Source organism: Vitis vinifera, chromosome 7 (assembly GCF_030704535.1).
Source record: "Vitis vinifera cultivar Pinot Noir 40024 chromosome 7, ASM3070453v1".
NCBI classification, from domain to species: Eukaryota; Viridiplantae; Streptophyta; class Magnoliopsida; order Vitales; family Vitaceae; genus Vitis; species Vitis vinifera.
Genome location: NC_081811.1, coordinates 3,666,374 through 3,680,408, shown reverse-complemented (window position 1 = coordinate 3,680,408; position 14,035 = coordinate 3,666,374). Strand labels below are relative to the sequence as shown.

Genomic DNA, 14,035 nt, shown 5'->3' with positions numbered 1-14,035 from the left:
TTGTATAAGTCAATTAGATGCATGAAGAGGGCATATAATTTAATTGAAATAAATACGATAAATTTAAAATATAAATATTGCATATCAAGGGGCCCATCCCAAATCTAGACTTTGGCCCAGTAAATGAATTAAAAGCCCACACTTCAAAGCCCAAAGGACATGTAAAGGAATTCCTTCTCCTGAAAGCTTTTCACCAAATTTTATTTAAAAACCCCCTCCCTCCTCTGAAGAGCTCACCAGTCATCACTCTCTGCTCTGCTCTTCAGTGTTCTCTGACAATATGGCTAGCAAGCTCAAAGTGGACGAACTCCGAGCCCAGCTGGCTCAGCGTGGGCTCAGCACCGCCGGACCCAAGCCCACCCTGGTCCCACCCTCGTCCTCCTCCTCTGTCTCCCTCCAAATCCATTCATAGACTTCTCATCCATTTTTTCTTGTTTGCAGGTCCGGAGGCTCGAATCCGCCCTTCGCAAAGAAAATAAACAGCATTCAACGGACGGGGTTGATTCTTCTTCAACCAGTAAGAAGCGACCGAGCCAGGCTCAAAACGGAAACGACTCACATGTGTCCAAGAAAAGCAAGGCCGTTGATGAGGAGGGCGTTGACAAAGTTCATGAAGGTATCCAGCTTTTCGATGCATTCGGATTTTCTCTTCCTCTGTTTGGTTCCTGAGAATGTAGATGTTTGGAGTTGAGTTGAGAAACTTTTAGTTTATGGAAAATGAAGTTCGAAATGTTTGTCTCGTTTATGCTCCTCGGTTTTGCAGTTCTTGTGATTTAATTAGGGCATTCTTTTGTGGTATTAGATGGTGGCAAGGAGGAGAAGCTGGTTACTGCAACGAAAAAAGGAGGGGCGGTGTTGGATCAGTGGCTGCCTGATCAGATAAAGGCGAATTACCATGTGCTGGAACAGGTGAAACTTAGTCGTTGATTTGGTTGCATTGAGCACTCAATTAATCGCATTGCATTTGGTTGAATAGGAAGAAATCGCGCAATTTTTGATTTTGTGCTGTGGCGTTTGGACTTGCTGAAAAGGGAAATGAGAATTTTTCTTTTCTTTTTTTTTTTGTATGCAGTTTGATTATTGGTAAATGTAATTTCAGCTTGAATTTTCATTTCTTTTTGGATGCAGGGTGATGATATCTATGATGCCATGTTGAACCAGACAAACGTTGGGGACAATAATAACAAGTTCTATGTGATTCAAGTTCTAGGTTATCTTTCTTTCTATTGATTTGTATTTTAGCATTGGTAGACCAGTTATTTGGAAAAAAAATTAGATGTGACTATCAGGATGAATTGGTCATAAATGAATTTAGTATTCCGGACTGGTCTTGAACTTTTGGATGAGACATAGGAGGGACTTTGGAAGCTTATTGAATTCTAGTTTCCGTGTTTGTTCAAGGAAAAAGAATTTTAATGCTCATTTCAGTCTCATAATTCACAATTCTAGTTTTCATAACTGATTTATCAAAACATATATTTTTCTCACTGGTGCATTGCACCACTTCTTACTGAAATTTGAATTTTTCTATTCATAAACTACTTGCAGAATCTGATGACGGTGATAAATTCATGGCTTACGCTAGATGGGGTAGAGTTGGTGTAAAGGGTCAAGATAAACTACAGGGGCCCTTCACATCGCGAGAAAGCGCTATTCATGAGTTTGAACAGAAGTTCTATGCTAAGACAAAAAACTATTGGTCCAATAGAAAAGATTTTATTGGTCATCCAAAGTGCTATACTTGGTTGGAAATGGACTACAATGACAAGGAACAAAAATCAGATGTGAGTTGTTCTATTACTAAACTTATGACTCTTTTCTGCTTTAATAGCCAAATGTTTGTGAAATGGAGAAAAAATTATCAGGGCAGCCCTGTTGGTGCATGGTATGATTACCATGTTTTTGGATTTCCAGGGTTCTTGATGAGCAGATAGGCAATATCCAATTTACTATAAGTTGCGGTTTCCCAATCAGCTGTTGTATTTGAATAATTATCAACTTCCAAACCAATATTTAAACTTTGAACCCCACATGGTCCTTTGCTCTTAAGGTGTTTAGTCATGGTCAGGTCCAAGAAAAGCCTAATTCTACCATTCAACTTCGGGAGACAAAACTTGAGCCCCGCATTGCAAAGTTCATCTCTCTCATATGCGATGTCAGCATGATGAAGCAGCAAATGATGGAAATAGGTTAGTTGTTCAGCCAATTACTTGCTGCTAAATAACTATTGATAGTTAACAATTAAAAAGTTGAACATGCTATTTAATTTAAACCACCCCATCATGTCAGTTGATTTAGTTAGATCATTAATTTCTTTTAACAGAAACTGCATCCAAAATTTTCATTTTTTTTTTTTGATAGGTAATGTATCCGAAATTTTCATAATATAGTCATTTTGTTTACGTCTTAACTTGTTGCATCTATGAATTATTTTAATGGAAACTGTATCTTTTAGGATACAACGCTGACAAGTTGCCACTTGGTAAACTAAGCAAATCAACAATTTCAAAGGTAAGTCTTTGTGTTATGCTTGAAAGTTTTCCTAGATTATTATGATGTCATGTGTGAGTTAGTTTAGAAATGAAAGCAAAAAACAGGAGATTCTGGTTCATGAACTTAAAAGTGTTTTAACATTTAAAAGTAATCACATTAAGAACGATATTGGAGAAAGCTTCTTTGGCAGATTAGAATGCACAAAAGTTGCATGGATTGTTACTGGATCAGTTTAGCACAATCAATGAAACTCTCACCTTTGATGACACACTCCTGACTTCCTCTTTTTGTCAATCGATCATATAGGAAGAAAGGAAATATAATATCCTGTAATGATGACCTTTGCTCTGGAGTTTGGTTGCTAAACTGTTAACCTCTTATACAGTTACATGAATTATTTCAGGCTATTTTCTTGTTTGAAATTTTAGAATTGCAAGGTGCTTTGAGTTCTGATATAGAAAAAATGTCCAGTTTGCTCTTATTCAGTACACATCAATCTCTTGCTTCCTTTACTCATTGTGCCATAGTAGTATACCTCATAATTGAAGTTTTTGCATCAAAAAAAGACCTGTGACATGACAACCAGTTGTGGAAGTTTTCTTTTCATCTGCACTTTAAGGGCAGAAAAAAAAAAGTCCAGTTTGCGCTTATTCTGTAACATCAAAGCTCGTGCTTCCTTCACTCACTGTAACTCCATGTATACCTGATAATTGAAGTTTTTGCATCAAAATAGGACCTGTAAGATGCCAGCCAGTTATGGAAATTTTCTCTTTGTCTGCACTTTCAGGCTTATATAAATACATAGGGAAGCTATTTTGGTTCCCTGAACTTAATGTATTTTGATTTTGCAATCTCTGGTTCCATTTTTTGGCTTGGTTGGAATTTTATTACGATCATTTATCAGGCTAATTTAGTTATGTCCAGTCTGCCTATTAAGAGAATCAGCATGAGAGTTTCTTTTCCTTCTATTTTTTCCCCTCAAAATGTAAGATGTGAATTAGGGTTTCACAAAAACCAAAAATTGATAAGCTGAAGATGAGGTACCAGTTCAAAGGTGTAGTCTGTTAAATGGAAGCTTGGAATCTATACAGCCTTATGATTTCTGCCTAAAAGAGCATATTGTTGAAAAGGGAAAACAAAGAGTGAGCCAACTTCTAAATGACTTGCTATTTACCGAAGAAAGAAAAACTGTAGTTGGCTTGTATTGTGGTCTTTTTTAGAACATACATAAACAACGTTGTGGAGATTCTAATGAATTGTATTTCTCTGTTTACCCATTAACACAATTTTCTGGATGTGAGTTTCTGATTATGGATCAAAATAGATAAATGAAATTTTAACTTCTTTGTTTCAGACATTTATTACTGTATGATCCTTTTTCTTGCATAATGTGGCGTCTTCCTTTTTCTTTACCATCCCATTTTAACAGTCAACGTGTTACCTTTCTTTGGACATATATATAGGGGTATGATGTTTTGAAGAGGATTGCTGATGTGATTAGCCAGTCAAATAGGAAGACACTTGAGCAATTGAGTGGGTAAGAATTTGTCTGTTGCTTCATGGCTTTGATTGCTCGATACTATTTTCTTTACATTTCTAACTGCATCTTTGGGCTGATATTCATCATGTGGATATTCCCATTCTGCTTCGCTTAATTCTAATTTCTAGCTTCAAAGATACTTGGAGTCCCATTTTTTATTGTTGTTTTTTTTGCAGAGAATTCTACACAGTTATCCCTCATGACTTTGGTTTTAAGAAAATGCGTGAGTCTTCGTTCTATTTTTTTTTGTGTGTGTTTTCTGATCCTTCTATCAAATCATACACTGAGGATTATAAGAATTTGTGATTGGTGGTATATATCTTATTAAAAAGAAAACAGTATCTAATAAATATAAAAATGTAAATACTGGCAGGTGACTTTGTCATTGACACCCCTCAGAAGTTGAAACACAAGTTGGAAATGGTAATTCTTTTTTCTTTTTGGCCATGTGTTGATACTGTTTCTATTAAATCCATGCTTCTTTTTACCTTTTTAAATTTGTGAGTGGTGTTTCCAATCCTTCCTGCCATTGTAATTTTCTTGACAACTTTATTAGCTTTATCTCTGGATCCTACTGATTTTATGTACCATCCTAGTTGATAATCTCCCACAGCAATCTATTAGTGGATTTTATTCATGAATGCAAATTTATTTAGTTATTTTTATTTTATTAGAGACTGTGCTCAATTACTTTTATCCATGAAGGTTGAAGCCCTTGGAGAAATTGAGGTTGCGACAAAGTTGTTGAAGGATGATATTGGGACACAGGTATTCTTTATCTATGCTTCTATCATATTGACTGATTTTATGTGGCATTCTGAATATTGCTTCTGTAGGTATCTCCTGAGAACATGTTTGCAAGGAGTAAAAGACCTACCATTCTATCAGATGCAAAATGCATATTTATATCATTTACCTCTTTATTTATTTTTTATTTTTTTTGCTGATATCCAGGATGTCAGGATCCAAGATATACTGTTGGAAATATTTTATGGATGTGCCTATTATTGCGTGCAATGCTTTTGTTAGTTTAAATTGCTGAAAGTAGTTTTTGCACTTCATCGTGAATCAACTTTTAACTGAAAATTGTAGCACATCCTTCTCTTAAATACAGAAAAACTTCATATGATAATTTGAATTTACTTGATCATTTACTTTTTAGACAATCAAGAATTGTACCACATTCATTTCATTTTGTTCTAAAGTTATTAGTTCTTAATCAAGTTTTTGGAATGTCAACTTGACATGTAACATAAATTTGCCCCTTTTCTGTTGAAGTCTTGTTTCCTTAATACATTTTTTATTTGATATGTTAGTTCTTGTACATCACAAATAGATTCATTAGACACAGCCTCTTGAATACACTCTTATCTCATTTAAGCTGCTTAAAGGCTCTGTTTCAGGTTCTCTAATTTTTTTTTTCCCTACTGTTGTAGGAAGATCCCTTACATATGCATTACCAACGCCTTCATTGTGAAATGATTCCTCTTGAAGTCAATTCTGAGGAATTTTCTATGGTATGTTCATTATTTGTATGGTATTAGAAATTGTGTGGGTTGAAAGTTTGGGAAGAGGTGGTGATAGGAATGTTGAATGTTACTGTTCAGCCTTTTATTCTTGATCTTGAAATAGATCAACAAATTATATGAAATAAGAAAGCTTTATCATTTGGAATTCATTTGTTAATCAGCTAGACACTTTTATCTCTAACTTGCTAAACTATTCGTGTCTGTGATCAGATTGCCAAGTATATGGAGAACACTCATGCAGAAACACATTCAAATTATACTGTTGATATTGTCCAAATATTCAGGGTTTCAAGAGAGGGTGAAGTTGAACGTTTCAGAAAGGTGAACAATGCTAGTCCAAGATGAAATATGCCCTTCATAATCTATTTCAATCTTTATGGATAATTACAGCCGTGATAGTTTTTCCAGTTGCTTCTAGAATGTTACTTCAAGTGTTTTAAGCCTGCTGTAACTCTCCTTTTACTCTTGTCGGCAGTTTTCTAGTACAAAAAATAGAATGCTACTATGGCATGGTTCTCGACTCACAAACTGGACTGGCATTCTATCCCAAGGTTATTCTTTTTGTCTTTTTGTTTTGGTATATACTCATGAATTTTGCAAAAGATCTAAATGCAATTTGTTCCATAACAAACCACCAGGTTTGCGGATTGCTCCTCCTGAGGCACCTGCAACAGGTTACATGTTTGGAAAGGGGGTTTATTTTGCCGATATGTTCTCCAAAAGTGCTAATTATTCCTACCCATCCTGTGCTATGACTACTGGTGTGCTGGTTTTATGCGAGGTTGTTACTTGTCCAGCAGAGTTATTTTTATTACAGAGTATAAAAAATGTGATTTTGAATTATCAATTTAAACAAATTGTCTTTTCTCATTAATGATTAAAAACGAAAAAAAAAAAAACTGTGATTGAACTTGTGACAGAAATTTACCTGACAAAGATAAAATTGCCCCAATCAATCGTCTGTTTTCACTCAATGCATGCTATTTAGGTCCCGAAGGAAATAGTCAGAATTTTCCACTTGATAACCACGCAAAAGATTGGCCTCACATTCCAGATTGATCAGGATGATGTTATGCTCATCTAGATTATACATTGATTATTGCTTAGATATTCTTCCAAGAAAAAAATCTAGCTTTTCTTGTACTGATGTGGCAAATGATTTTTCTCATCTTTCTCATAATTGGATGCTCTTGTAAAACTATTGAACCCTGTTTTTCAGGTTGCACTGGGTGATATGGCTGAACTTCTGACTGCAAATTGTAATGCTGATAAGTTACCAGAGGGAAAGTTAAGGTATCATTCACTCTTTTTCTTGATGTTGCCATTGGATAATGTTTATCTGATGTGCTTTGATAAAGTAAAATTGCTCAATGCAAGAGCTAATGGTTAATTCCCCAGTACCATTGCTAGCATTTAAATTTCATGAAAATTCACTATACTAAAAGCTCTTGTAACCACTGTTCTGAATTGCATCTTCATGCACAACTTTTCTAATTTACCACCATGAAGGTGAAAGCTCGTAGGAAAGCCAGCAGTTTTCCCTGCCAATCCTGCAGGGTCACAATAACCTGATTTTCTTGACACAAACTATTCATCATTAAAATAGTTCGATCAGAACTTGATAATATTTGTAAGCTGGGAACAAAGAGAACCTTCCCTATGAAGTGATTTCAAATTTGCTGTTTATCTAATTTTTAGCTTGACACATGACCAATCATAAGTGGTATCCCTCTTCCCTGTCAATTGCTATAAAGTTAATGGGAGTATAATTCCTACACTGCAGCACAAAAGGAATTGGTGCAACCGCACCAGATCCCTCAGAAGCTCAAGCATTTGAAAATGGTATTGTTGTCCCCCTAGGAAAGCCAAAGCTGCGATCGGACCCTAAGGTAGGCAGGATGGATTTAAGAAATTTAATTCAAATCACTTCCAGTATGGTTTATTGTATTACTACCTAATTTTCATTGTATTATCAGATTTTGTCATAATAAGCCTCATTCAAATTCTTGCAGGGTGGTTTATTGTACAATGAGTACATAGTTTACAATGTGGATCAGATTAGGATGCGCTATGTTGTTCAAGTGACTTTCAACTTCAAGAGATGACCAGTATGACGACCGATTCTCCATTTTTCCCTCACTACTTTTCCTTGTTTTTCTATTAATCATATAAATTAGTGAAAGAGTATTCATATCGCATGTAGGATGTAGCATGTATCATAATTTATGAAAATCAAAATGGGCTTTTCATCTAAATTATGAAGTCTAATGTGTTCATTGTTATTTGGTTCAAAACCAGTGGAAATATGGTGATAAATGAGTCCTAGCCAGAACTAGAGTAAAAAAGACTTATAGGGGTCTGGACCCATCTTGTGCATCTATGCTTTCATGCTTTGCTCTGTTCACTGGACATGATCTACCTAGCTATCATGGGCTCTGAAACTTTGGTGTCTTGATTCTGGTAAAAACAACCATAAATTTTGGGGGAAAAAGCTGAACCTACTGCATAAAGAATCATATCTACCTAGGGGCAGCCCCAAGTCTCACAAACAGCACACACCATGATCTCAACACGCAAAGCCTAACCTCTGTTACACTCTCCTGTGCTTGCACCATCAAAATTTCCAAAGAAAATGGTGAGAGAGAGGCTGAGAGCCCTGCCCTCTCATGGTGGTCCCACCCAGATGGGTGACCTAGCTCTAGCTGTGCGACAAGTTAGTGGGTGCAGTATCAGGGTTCTAACATTCTTGATCAAAAAAGGCCAGTTCTTTTGAATGCTTCTGATTGTCTTGCTGTGTTTTTGGACCCTCAGGGGAACAATGGGTTGGTTACATGTCTTGTATGGCCTCCCTCCCTAGTTATCTCTCCCAATTTTCATGTACACATTGGAAGGATGATGGCGTAGGAAATGAAATGGCATAGGTTTACTTCATACTGTGCTGTTTCTCTGGTTAAAGTCAGCTTTTAAATGGTTGACTTCCTTACATTGTCAGGTATGCCAGAGTAAAAAGTAAAACTTATTTTAAAAAAAAATGGCTCTATGTGGTTACTGTTTTCGAAACGGTTATAAAAAAAACAGTTTTTGAAAATATTTTTTAAAATTTATTTTATGATGTTTTATTAAACAAAAATATGTTTAGGAGCTTGAAATATTTTTATTTCTTTTTAAATATTTAAAAAAAAAAATTATATTTAGTGTTTTATTCTTAATCATATTATATATTTATATGATTATTTTTTAAAATAATCCGTAAAAACTATTGAAAACAATTAAAAAATATTATTTTAAAATATAATATTTTTAATTTTTAAAGACAGAAAATAGAGAAAATCAGACGTGTTTTCATGTTATTTTTTCCCTTGTTTTAGAGAAATAGTTTTCAAATGGGCCCTAATGTTTTGAGAATGGGTCTTAATTTTGTAGAGTTATATATTGTTTTTATGTATTAAATTTTGTTTAGGAATTTTATTTTGAAAAATAATTTTTTTGACCTGCTTTCTAAGGAAGTATTACATCATCATGTGTAGTGTAATGCTACAACTTATTTTCAATGTTTCGGTTGTTCCTTAGAACACAATACATACCCATGAAAATTTCAAAACTCTTTTACTTTATTTTAAAAGTTATCATATTTTTAGAATAAATTTTTTTAAAACATTGTTTTCAATCCCAATTTTCCAAACTTGTTTTTTAAATTAACAAATTTTTTTTTATCCTAAAAAAACAAACAAAAAAAATAGTGACTGACAAGCCATGGATATTTAAAATTTATTTACAATCGTTTGATGATTGAATTTAGGTATTATTGGACAGAGAAAATAAAGAGTGAAACAGACATTTCATTCATTATTAAATTAAAATAATTATAAAAAGATTTCTATTAATTTTTTTATAAATTTAATATATAATTTAAAATTTTTTTTTTCCAAATATCTAAAAGAAAAAAATTCATATTTTATATAACTTTCAATCGAAAATTTGTCTAATCACCATAACTGTCGATTGAGTGCTTGAATTTATCTTGACTGCTATTTCTATTAATGAAAATAAAAATGGCGTCACATGTAAAAAAATTTATTCTGATGCATAACCCGTACCGTTTTAAAAAGATGAGAAACATCCCTTTCCCTGGTTGGTGGAATGCCTCAGGCCAAGGATAACCATTAGATTTGACGGACAAATATAGTCTATATTTGTGGTCCATTAGGTTTGATGGACAGGCTACATTTGTGGGTTAACATGGCTGTCCTTGTCTTTCTTTCACGGGTTGTATATCAGACCGTGGATGACCATTGATTTTTCAAAATATAAATCAGACTATGAATGAAGAATTTGTTGTATTGTTTTCTCACATGCATTAGTATATGGTCACGAGGTTAGACCTTATTATCTTGTTGTATTGCATGGTCATATGCAAAAGTACGACGATGATTTCATGCCCTAAGTTAAAAGTTAGTTATTATAAATGATATTAGAATTGATTCCCGATTTTGATATAGGGATTTGCTTGATCTCGTGATGAGTATTTATCTACTTGGTCTTGTAATCCTATGAAACATAATAAGGATATTATGTTTACATGAAAAATGATGGTGATATCTTACATCAAATAAATAGGAAATTATCGATGATAAATAAATATAAACTCTTTTTAATCTTATAAATTTGTTTTAAAGTTGTAAAAATCTTTTGAACTCAAAGCAAATAGTATTTATACAATTGGAAACGAGTTATTACATTTTTTTCCTTTTCATAAATAAAAGTCACGGATTTTTTTTTTTTTTTTTTTAAAGTATAAAAATTTTAAAAAGAAAAAAGGTGGGGTGTTTTACATATCTCTTGTATCAAAGGTTGTATTAGTCATTGTAAAGAACTTGCCTATCAGCTGCTGAATGGCAGTGACAGGCAGGGGACACAGAGATCAAAATTTGATCGTCAAAATGAAACACAAAAAGCAAAAGAGTAATCGTACCCAAACAGGGCACAGTTGGACAAAAGGTTATAAAAGATATATAAATATGCAGGTCTCATCTCCCCTGTGATTTGTTGCTATTCCTTTTGGGTGAGGCAGAGTCAAATATATGCATCGAGTGCAGTAGAATTTTGGCTTCTCCAAACCCATGATTTTGAGTTTGGAAAAAAAATCTCTTTTGAACACGTATGAGTGTATGACCAAATAAAGCATTTACTGCACCACGGTTCTAGTGCTGCTCCACACGCTAGTATTTATATCTCTAGATTTGAAAATGACCTCATCCACAATCTATGTTCTTCTTCCACAAGACAATCAACATCTCCCCATCCCCATTTCGCCTTCTTTTTTTTTTTCAAATTCCCCCACCAGCTTCTATAAGCTTAAAACATCATAAACAAAAGCTCTCAATCTTATTTTCTCCCCTTATCCCAAGTGGGTTTCATGCTTAGGCCCGTGACAAAATGCTATCACAAATAAATTTAAACAAGACCATACTTTTATCTCTGTTTAGGAAACACTTAAAGTCTGTTTCAAAAAGAGATGACAAGTAAATTTTAGACCAAAAAGGAGGTAGTGATGTGGGCAGAAGTTACTAGTTAGAAGAGAAACTAACCTAAGTTTTGGGGAGAAAGCTGATGCCTACAACACGTAGGGAATCATATCTACCTAGAAAGACTCCCATCTCTCTCGTGCCACTCTCTCTCTCTCAACAACAACAACACTCTCCTCCACTCCATAATCAAAATCTTGAACCCCAACACGCAAAGCATACGTGCATCTCTTACATTATTCTTTCTTTCTCTCTCTGTCTTCCCTCTGCAAATTGCACCCATCAAATTCTTCCAAAGAAAAAGGTGACCCACAAGGTGAGTACCCTACCCACCATCATCACTATTCCAGATTCTTGATCAATGGGCTAGCTACCACAGTGTGGAGTATTCAACTTATCATAAATATATATATAAATGTATGGGGTTTTTGTAATTGTGCTTGTCTTTCAGTGCAATAAATCCTGAAAGGAACAAAAGAAGTTCGCGGGCTCTTGCGAAAGTAAGGCCGACACATGCCCTTGTTCTGGTCTCTTCCCCTTTGAAATTCTTTCCTTGATGAATTGCCTACAGTTACCAGAGATGATGGCATATGGCATGGCAGAAAGGGGTTTTTCACTGCACGCCAATCCAACTTACTCAATTGCTCTCTTTTTCTCTTTCTCTTCCCCCTCATTTCTCCTATAAATACATCCCCCTTCCTCTCTACTGAATTTGCAGCGCTCCCTCTCCATTATTGGTGAAAACACTATCTGCTCTTCACTGGGTGTGTAGCTCCTTGTTGGAGAAGCAGGGCACGTGCAGATTTGCCTCACTTTTCCCCCTTTTTTCTTCTTTACTCCCACCACCGCCCACAGGCTTGCACGTGCTCCCCTTCTCCAACATGGGTTCCTCACCCCTCTCCATTTCCATGCTATTGCTTCATTTGGGTAATGCACTTTTCTCCCCTTTTCTCTCATTTTCTCTCTCCCCTCTCTTACTAATTCCTCATTTATGTTCTGTATTGTCTTCTGGTTGCACAACACTTCATTTCCCACTTAAATTAAGCAGATTTTTATCTACTTCTAACCATCATTTACCATGGAAATTAGCAGATAATAAATTGCAGGAGGCCTTGGATATTTCATATTTAAGTAATGTTGTCTGAGAAGCAATACGGCCAAACTGAAAGCAAAACCAAAAAGTAGATGGTACTGTTTTTTGATTTTGTAACAGGGCTCCGTGCGTCTGATTTTTCTGAAGCATTCGCAGTTGATCAACAGTACTGAGCTCAGATGACAGGACCACATCAACTCTGTTCGTTAGTTTCTTCAATATATATATATATATATATATATATACATATATACATATATAACTACAAGCAAAACCTCAAATGTGGAACCCACCCATTGTCAAATTGGCTTGTTTTCAGTTTTCACATGTATGTATGAGACTGTCTTCAATTAAATGATCTCAATATTCATAAAAATTTTCAACTGCTTCGTCAAAGAGAGTGAATTAATGTATTAAGCTACCTGAATTTACTCTGAGTAATGAGACCATTTATAGTTAGAGCTACTGCCTAAGATTCAAATTGAATGTTGATTTTTTTTTTTTTCTTTGCATTTTAGAGTATGAGAATTGAATTGGGTGCAGCTCTCCCAACCAAAAAACGCTAGCTTCAGTGTTTTTGTGACCAATGAAATAAAAGAAGTTCAGGATTTTTTAGAAATTTACGATATTAAAAAGAAGGTAAAAAAGAGAATGTAGAGTAAAAAATATTTAAAATAATAGTGAATTGGTAATTCATTTGTATTGAATGTATAATGCATCCCATTTTTTCTTTTCTAATATCATTCTCTCATAAGAGTGATCGGAGTTGATGATTGAACTTGGACCATCGGGAAATGATGTTTGTTTATACTTGCATATCATGTTTAATAAATTTGCAATAACACATCATGTACAAAAAATTTATACATGATATACAAAGCAATCGACTTAAATATAGAAAAATGTAATTTTTTTCGATCTTTAAAGCTAAAATGTAAATTTTAATCTTCATTGCCATCAACATAATTTCAAGTCGTTATAAACTTATAGTGCATCTAAAATCTTGAGAATAATAATGTATTTAGAAGTGATTCTAAAAAACGTTTCTACTTTTTCTAACACTTAAATGATAAAAAATTTTAAATGTTATCATATCAGTAAAAACATAAGAATGACTAACGGTGTTTAATCGATTTCCATAAGATATTCGACTAAATTGGTGGAAACATGTCAAATTATTTTATTATTATTATTATTATTATTTGGCTTTATAAAAGCTGAAAAATAAGTAGTATGGTGTTGTTTTGGAATAACTAGAATACTCACATATTGATTTATTCAAAATGAACTAAAATCAACATACTTTCTTATATTAGAAATAAGATGCATAGTTGGTTTGTCATTGTCCCATGTCTATGCTAAGCAATAAGTGGGTGGTTGGTAAGCAAGGAGTCACAGTAATAATATTTTATTAAAGAGATGACACAAATATATCTTATAAGTTATAACACAAATATCCAACTAATATACATAACATAAATACATTTTAGAATTAATAGAGTAAAAGGATGAAGTGATCCTAAATTTAAAAATCTAAGAGGGTATTTGTTATTTTTACTTAATTCTAAATAGAAATTAAAACTAAATAATATTTAATAATGTCAAATATTAGATTGTTTGTTTTTGTGACATTTTATTTTTATTAAGTATTAAAAAGGAAAGAAAAACCAGGATGTTGCTTTTTTCATTTAAAAAATATTAAATATTTTGATTTTTTATATTAAGCAAAAAAATTATAATAAGTCATAAAAAATGAAAAAACAAATAATTTAAAATTTGAAAGAAAATTATTTCTAACAAAAAGCTAAAAAAACAAACACCCTCTAAGTCGTTGAATATTTGAATATGAAAAATA

The 14,035-nt window shown here is 33.7% G+C and overlaps 1 protein-coding gene and 1 non-coding gene across 3 annotated transcripts; both read left to right on the top strand.

The window, feature by feature from the left end:
• The first annotated feature begins 223 nt into the window (after positions 1–223).
• On the top strand, positions 224–8,309 carry LOC100257212 (poly [ADP-ribose] polymerase 2). 2 transcript variants are annotated; one of them, XM_010653896.3, is made up of 18 exons: positions 224–364; positions 442–616; positions 803–909; positions 1,129–1,210; positions 1,549–1,784; positions 2,069–2,189; positions 2,456–2,511; positions 3,957–4,030; positions 4,210–4,256; positions 4,407–4,456; positions 4,739–4,801; positions 5,470–5,550; positions 5,773–5,883; positions 6,038–6,113; positions 6,201–6,343; positions 6,782–6,855; positions 7,346–7,451; positions 7,575–8,309. In XM_010653896.3, the coding sequence occupies exons 1-18, from the start codon at positions 281–283 to the stop codon at positions 7,665–7,667; spliced, it is 1,779 nt and encodes a 592-aa protein (XP_010652198.1). In that variant the 5' UTR covers positions 224–280; the 3' UTR covers positions 7,668–8,309. The 2 variants fall into 2 exon arrangements, with proteins under 2 accessions (XP_010652198.1, XP_010652197.1); XM_010653895.3 differs by having other exon boundaries at positions 2,051–2,189.
• A 3,548-nt stretch (positions 8,310–11,857) lies between these two features.
• MIR164A (microRNA MIR164a) lies at positions 11,858–11,978 on the top strand. The gene has a single exon (NR_127749.1). It is a non-coding gene; the product is annotated as a microRNA MIR164a (primary transcript).
• The last annotated feature ends 2,057 nt before the right edge of the window (positions 11,979–14,035 follow it).